The following is an 8375-nucleotide window of genomic DNA, read 5'->3' as shown; positions in this document are numbered from 1 at the left end:
ATATACAGCCCGGCTAGTGTATCTCTCACTATCAAACGTGCAGTCCGGCTAGTGCATATCACACTATCAAACACGCAGCCCGACTAATGTATTCTCCCACAATCACATATACAGTCCGGCTAGTGAATATCACACTATCAAACATGCAGTCCGACAAGTGTATACATGTACTCCCACTTTCAAATATATGCAGCCCGGCTAGCGTATGTTCCCACTATCCAAAATGCAGCCTGGCTAGTGTATGCTCCCATTATCAAAAATTAATTCTAGTAGGTAATGGGAGCAAGTCTGTGTGCTCTATCTATATCTTTCATATGATATTAGCAAATTTTCGTAAAAAAGCGCGCTCTTTTGTATAATTGAACATTACAGATAGTCAATAACCCACCAAATTTACGGTTGCTTTGAGTAATAAACTGGAATGTAACGAGATCTGAAATACTTAACCGTTGGATTATTACACTGGAAGAATATGTGAAATTCATCCCCCACCTCTTCTTTACAAAGATTACATATTCTTTGACTCCGTGGGACTCCAGACCACCTCCCAATTTCTATTGCTAGTTTTAAGTTGGAATATCTTAATTTTGTCAAATGAATACGTTCAGTTGGGGACAATCTGAGAAGATATGGTTCAATTCTGAATTCATGTTTAAAAGTGGAATAGAATTCACCACGAGATGTGGTGTCCATTTGTAACAAACCAAAATTGATAGAACTGATCACATACTGTCTGTTTAACTGTAATCTTAAACCAGTTAATATTTACTTGAATGTGTTCGTTTCATAAGTAACTAAGACCCGTATCATCCAAGATAGATTAAATATAGTTAACCCACCTAAATTTGGTTGGATTATTGTCATGCAATTTTATCATTAGCTGAAGTATTAGATTTGACAGTTTTTGTTCTTTTTGCATAGTTCTTGCCCAAAAGCTAACCATTCTTACTTTAACAAATATTTCAAGTGGAATTCTACCCAACTCTCTATGAACCATAAAATTTGGAGTGCTGCTTCTCAGCTTAAGGATAATTTTACAAAATTTAAGATACATCTTTTCAATGTTTTGCTTATTTTCAAAACCCCAAACCTCAGAGGAATATAACAGTATTGGTGATATCAAAGTATCAAATAATTTCAACTGTAAATCTATTGGCTGTGGAATGTTTCTTAGTTTCCTATAGAGAGAAAAAGAGATTTTTGGTCTTGATCTATTAGACGCTTTCTTGCAATAGTGAAACTACCGTTGTAACTGAAAACCGTGCCTAGATATGTATACGACTCTACTATTTCTATATTTTTGTTATATATTTGGAATTGAAAATGTTGTTTACACTTTCTTTTACTGGAGACAATGACTTTTGTCTTTTCAGTATTAACTTGTAATTTCCATTCTTTACAGTAATTAACAAACACATTCCAATGATTTTTGTATAGCTTCCTTTGTTTCTGACTTTATAATTGTATCATCTGCATAAAGCATCCCAAATATTTTGACACACACATCAAACATTTCTGAGCATGAACTTTCTATCAAATATAGATTTTGTACTTGCAAAAAGATTTCAAGACCATTCAAAAAAATTGAGAACAAAAAAGGCGACAAGTTTTCTCCTTGTCTTACACCAACTCCACAGTAAAAAAATGGAGAGAGTTTACATTGATGCCTAATACAAGACTTAATATTCTGATCCATATTGGAAATAACTGAAAATATTTTCCCTGTTACATTGGATTTTTTAACTTTTAGCCACAGACCATCTGTCCAGACTGTGTAAAATGCTTTATTAAAGTCAACAGATGTGCAAAATAGTTTTTTACCTTTTGAAAAATATATAGCTAAAAGGGAGTGTAACACAAAAATGTTGTCAACAGTAGAATAACCCTTTAGAAATCCAGTCTGTGATTCAGATAAGAGCTCAATCTCATCAGAAAACTTAGTAAGTCTTTCATTCAAAATGGGTGAGAAGGTTTTCCCTAAGCATGAATTTAGAGTAATTCTTCTATAGTTATTTGGATCCGATACCAAACCTTTGTTCTTATAAATAGGTACAATAATTCCTTGTGACCAAAGTTCTGGTACAATACCTGTATCGAGTACTAAATTAAAAATCTTTAAGTATACAAGCATTAGCTCCAAAACAGTGTTTTAAGATATTCATTAAGAATATCATCAACTCCACAGGCTTTGCCATTTTTTTAGATTCCTAATATTTTAAACTATTTCGTCCTCAGTGATTGGACCATTAAGTAATTCGTTCAATTCACTTGGTAAGTTGTTGACAAAATTTTCAAAATAAAAAGTTTCATTTTGATCTATATTTTCTTTCTCATTTAGTTCTATCAAAAAATCGTACAATGTATCTACAGAAATATCGCTTTCGTCTTTTTCTTTCTTGTCTATGCTGTTTAATATTTTCCAAAAATCCTTTGAGTCAGAATTGTTTGTTTTTCCTAAATTATTTCCAATTTTATTCTGAAAGGTATCACACGCTTTTTTATTTCACTTTTATATTCTTTGCTTATCTTTTTCATTAGTTTTCTGCTTTCCAAATTTTTTAAGAAACTACATCTCTTCCTGTCTTTGTGGAATTTCTTCCTCCTCTCTTTATATTTATCATTAAACCAAGGTGGACTTTTGTCCTTATCTTTCCGAATTGTTTTACTTCTATTTTCACCGAAAGTTTGTACAGCTATAGTCTGAAAATAATTACTTATTCTTTCGACTATGTTATTAATTTTACTTTGATTTACAGAATTCTTCCCAATTGATTCTAAATTATCAAGCTCTACTTTTAATTCATCTAACATGCCTTCATGATCATTCCTTACGTTATTAACAAAATCTGATCGCTTCTTTTCGTTCCATTTGACAATCCTCTCATTTTCGCGATCACAATCACTTTTATCAATATTATGAACATTTGAGCATTGAATTTCAACATGTAAAAGACAGTGTACATCTGAAATTGATGAGTTAAAATCGTCTACCCTGAATTCTGTGATAAATGGTACAATACCTGACGATGACAAAGGAGTTCATTCTATTATTGATTTATGTAGATCTCTCACTAAATTAATTAGCAATGATCTACTGATCTCTCACTGAATTAATTAGCAATGATCTAATGATCTCTCACTAAAATTAATTAGCAATGATCTAATGATCTCTAATTAAAATTGGATAACCAATGAAACAAATATATACCTTCAAATCTCTTGTAAAAATAAAGACTAGGATTACTTCCCTTCTTACGTGTTTCTTATTTCGACAAAAATCAAAAATATCAATCCGCAATCATGGAATTTGAAATTTATATTGAAAATAGCAATAATCACTCGTGCCTAACCACAATAAGATTGAACTCGTGCGCGGTACGAGTTCTGAATACTCGTTTAATCTAGGCGTTTGATCATATTTCGTTATTCACACATTATATATAGTAATCTAGCAATTCAGTTGTCATAATAAAAAAAATAAATTTCTAGGAGAAATCGAAAGAATGTAATCCAGGGACAAAGACCAGAGATGGAAAACAGACATACACAACAAAAAACTTAAAATAAGCAAAATAATACATGCAAAGTAACAAAATGAAATGATCAACTCTGACTCCTAAAAAAAAACTGGGAGCCTGGACCAGGTGCATTGGCAGAGTAAACGTCCTTTTTTAAACGGAAAACAGACACACGCAACAAAGAATTTTAAATAGTCAAAATAATACATATAAAGTAACAAATCTAAATGAACAACTGGGACTCTATGGACAGACACTTCATTCCACTACCATAAATTTAACATTTTTGGCAATTTCTCATAATGATTCAAATCCGTCGTTGATAAGCTAAACCATTTCCAAAAAATTAACATTACAACATTCATATGTAAGAACACAATAAATTCAAATCAGTATCGGAGAAAACTACTGTCATACAGTATCAGGGAAAACTACTGTCATACAGTATCGGGGGAAACTACCGTCATACAGTATGGGAGAAAACTAGTCATACAGTGTCGGGGAAACTACTGTCATAGAGCCAAATACGTAACAAACATGCACAAATAATTAAGAACAGATGATATAGCGAATTATAATGTTTTACTTCTTAACGCTGCAGACGTTCTACCCAGTACTAAAACCTTCAAACTCTTAACGCTGCAGACGTTCTACCCAGTACTAAAAACTTCAAACTCTTAACGCTGCAGACGTTCTACCCAGTACTAAAACCTTCAAACTCTTAACGCTGCAGACGTTCTACCCAGTACTAAAAACTTCAAACTCTTAACGCTGCAGACGTTCTACCCAGTACTAAAACCTTCAAACTCTTAACGCTGCAGACGTTCTACCCAGTACTAAAAACTTCAAACTCTTAACGCTGCAGACGTTCTACCCAGTACTAAAACCTTCAAACTCTTAACGCTGCAGACGTTCTACCCAGTACTAAAAACTTCAAACTCTTAACGCTGCAGACGTTCTACCCAGTACTAAAACCTTCAAACTCTTAACGCTGCAGACGTTCTACCCAGTACTAAAACCTTCAAACTCTTAACGCTGCAGACGTTCTACCCAGTACTAAAACCTTCAAACTCTTAACGCTGCAGACGTTCTACCCAGTACTAAAACCTTCAAACTCTTAACGCTGCAGACGTTCTACCCAGTACTAAAAACTTCAAACTCTTAACGCTGCAGACGTTCTACCCAGTACTAAAACCTTCAAACTCTTAACGCTGCAGACGTTCTACCCAGTACTAAAAACTTCAAACTCTTAACGCTGCAGACGTTCTACCCAGTACTAAAACCTTCAAACTCTTGGATATATTAAAATTTCGTTGAACTAGCTGACAAAGTACCGTAGAATCATCCACTTTTTCCGAAACAGCATTTTTTTTTCTTTTTCCGAGAGGGTTGTCTGCAGCTTCTTAAGGTATCCGATCCATAATATACAATGTACCACGTTGAAATACCGTAAGCACTGTACTCTTACTGCATATTGGAATTCCGTAAGCACCGTAATCGGAACTACACCCATGATGAAATACTAGTACCGTCTGCATGATGGAATACCGTAAGCATCAAACTCACTAGCGCATGTTGGAATACTATTAGCACTGTACAAACTACCGTTACTATGATGGGATACCGTAAGAACCGTACTGATTACCGTATGATGGAATACCGTAAGCACTGTACTAACTACCGTAAATATGTTGGAATATTGTAAGCACTGTGCCTATTACCGCATGATGGAATGCCGTATGAGCAGTGTAATTACTACCGCAAATATATAGGAATACCGTAAACAATGCACTCATTACCGCATGATGGAATACTGTATAAGAATAATATTCACTACCGAAAATATATTGGAATACTGTAAGCATCGCACTCACTACCGAAAATATGTTGGAATACTGTAAGCATCGTACTAACCACCGTACATCTTGTAAAGGTTGCCAGATTAACATGTATTTGCCTTTCACCTGGAATTTTACTGTTATGGAGGCCAGCGATTGTTCGCCGGTTTTTCGGGAATGTATAGTATGGCAGTCGTTCTTATGGTTTTGGCACTTGTCCGTGATCCTCACTTAAACTGCCTTATTATTAAATAGGTGTTCAACCACTTCTTATTCTTCGAAATGAGACATACTGTTGTACATCATTTTTTCGTTTGCTGCTGAAGAAAGCATGTGACTTCCGGTGTGTAGTTCTATACGCATGTGCGCACACCTACATATGCAAATTTTGTACTTTTATGACCTGACATGACCTTGTTTTGGGAATGTCCAATAGAATCATAGAGTTTTAATATACCGAAGTTGTAACGAGTTTTTCTTACTTTTTTTACATTAAACTGTTGTTGATTTTTATTGAAATAGACTTATAGAACATTTATATGTTCCGTGAGCACATTATGTACGATAAATAGAGTCAAAATTTTAGGTATCGGGGATTATTTTCCGATGTGAATCCAGCGTCAAGATGGTTGCTAGACGTTACCCCGATAGTTTTTAGAGGTATAAAAAACCTTTTTCCGACGATTTCCCAAGGTTGCTAGTTTTGATTCTTGAGTAAACAAGTTGGATTCATTTGTCCAGAGCTGATTTTGGAGTTTGCCTAAAGTAATTATGATTTAATGAAACTTTATTCTTGATATGCACTTATAATGCATATTTTGAAGTTATTTCTACACAGTCTTGTGCTTTATGGGTCAGAGTGCTGGAGGATAACAGAGTTAGACCAACACAAACTCTCAACGTTTCACACCAGGAGTCTGAGGAGGATCCTAAGAATATTTTGGCCTCTTAAGATCAGTAATCAGGACCTCCTTAATAGATGCCAACAAGAAGACATGGCCACCATCATTATGAAACGAAGATGGAAGTGGTTAGGACATGTCCTGCGAAAAGACCCAAAAGACAACACAAAAACAGCCCTATTCTGGACACCTGAGGGAAAGCGCAGGAGAGGACGCCCAAAGATCACCTGGAGACGCACCATTGAAGCAGAAGTCAAAGAACATAAGAAGACTTGGGGCACATTACAGAAACTTGCTAATGATAGACAAGAGTGGAGGAACTTTGTTGCTGCCCTACATGCCAGTTGTGATTTTCCAAGGCTGGTAGCTAAATTCTAGGGGTTTTGGCATGATGTCTGACAATTTGAACCGTGTAACTCTGGTTCCTTGTCAAGTTTAAACCTTTTTTTAATTTATTTACTTATCTGAATTATTGAGTAGTTTTCTACTTATCAGATCTTTTATTTATTTCTGTGCAGGACCCCAGAGATTTTAAAATAAAGATTATGTTTGCCTAACCAAATTATTCCTTAGCATACCCTAGTTAAGTTGGACAAAGGGATACTTCTGAATTCGGTGTCTTTCCTGAAATCAGAGACAGTTATAATCTTATACAATATTTTGCTAAGAATATCTTTTTATGGCCTGTCTATCTGTGCCATTGTGAAGTAATTGTACACATTAATATTTTGCTAGATAGGGATACATTAAGGGATTAGGAGTTTAGATTTATTTTACAAATACTTCATAACAATATTTTAAGTAGTTACGTTGGTGAGTGTAGTGCTTACGGTACTCCATTGGTTGTTGACCAGTCAACCAGACCAAGAAATCAACAGACCCGATATTTAGACCCGATTTACCGTTAATATTTAGAATTACCGTTCTATAAGAGATAAACTGGCCTGTAATGACCCATATACATATAAAACTAAATGAATTACACATTCTAGATTATTTTAAGTAAATAATCTTGTTTTCACTGAGTGATCACAGTTGTAACTGTTGCCTGACGATATTAGTGATACTAGAAACAGTGCACCATACCCTGACCGCTACAATATGTTAGAATACTGTAAGCATCGTACTCACTACCGAAAATATGTCGGAATACTGTGATCATCGTACTCACTACCGTACATATATTGAAAACTGTAAGCATCGTACTCATTACCGTACATATGTTGGAATACTGTAAGCATCGTACTCTTTACGGAATGTTTGAACGTCACCGCACTTACTATGTTGGTTCTTTACTATACTATTTTAATAAACAAACTCAAATATTTACTTAGTATACTCTGTACTACAGGAAAGTCATGCATGCATAAAAAAAAACCTTGAACTGATTTTGTTTCAATCTGACTTCTTTTATATAATGTATCTATACAAAAATAGCCTTTTTCTATACAGGGTTCCTTAATTTGAGTTTTCTCCCAAACTACCCAGTTCTGACAAGGACAGACTCTTTACAGAATAATTGAACATGGATCTAAATCAGGAATGGATGTGTACTTTCTAAACGCCTCAACTTTGTTTCATCCTTGTATCTATAGTAATCTTATTCATTCAACCAGCTGATATTTATATTTCTCCTTTTATAAAGACACTCAAAAAAGGAAGTAACTGAACTCGATGTTTATTTTAAACTTTGAATAACAAAGAAATCGAAAGATTGCATTTAAATTAATTCCCTATTTATGTTTTTGCTTGTATTTTTATGTAACATTACGTGGTATCTTAGTCCGTGCTGACTAAATGATACTTTTTAAGATCATCTTTGAGATTCTTATTGCTCTATTTTGTCGGAAATATCTAAGAGAAGGTAAGTCGCATTGTAGCTTTCCACATACACATTTTACTAAATTGCAAAAAAAAATAATGCCATGAAATCGTTTGACACCGTTCTTCTATATTCCATTTAATAGTAACAAATCGTACATAGTCCTATTGTTTGAATTGTTCTTTTTTCCCCTGCTATTTTCGGGCTCTTGCACTTTACAGACGATCTCCTTCACACTTACTAACACGTCAAACTATACGGTGTAACTATTTCTCTCCATCTAGATCTAGCTCCA

The 8375-nt window shown here is 34.5% G+C and overlaps 1 protein-coding gene across 1 annotated transcript in view; it reads left to right on the top strand.

Moving 5' to 3' along the window:
* The first annotated feature begins 7956 nt into the window (after positions 1-7956).
* The window catches only part of LOC148599182 (salivary peroxidase/catechol oxidase-like), a 54982-nt gene continuing 54563 nt past the window's right edge, over positions 7957-8375 (top strand). The window contains exon 1 of the mRNA XM_088558447.1: positions 7957-8122. Within this exon, the coding sequence (XP_088414573.1) occupies positions 8056-8122 (67 nt within the window). The 5' untranslated portion in view covers positions 7957-8055. The remainder of the gene's footprint in view (positions 8123-8375) is intronic.

Source organism: Perna viridis, chromosome 13, assembly GCF_037379345.1.
Source record: "Perna viridis isolate PV_CMFRI_1.1 ecotype Kerala chromosome 13, ASM3737934v1, whole genome shotgun sequence".
Lineage (NCBI taxonomy): Eukaryota > Metazoa > Mollusca > Bivalvia > Mytilida > Mytilidae > Perna > Perna viridis.
This window is presented reverse-complemented; position numbering and strand designations above follow the sequence as displayed.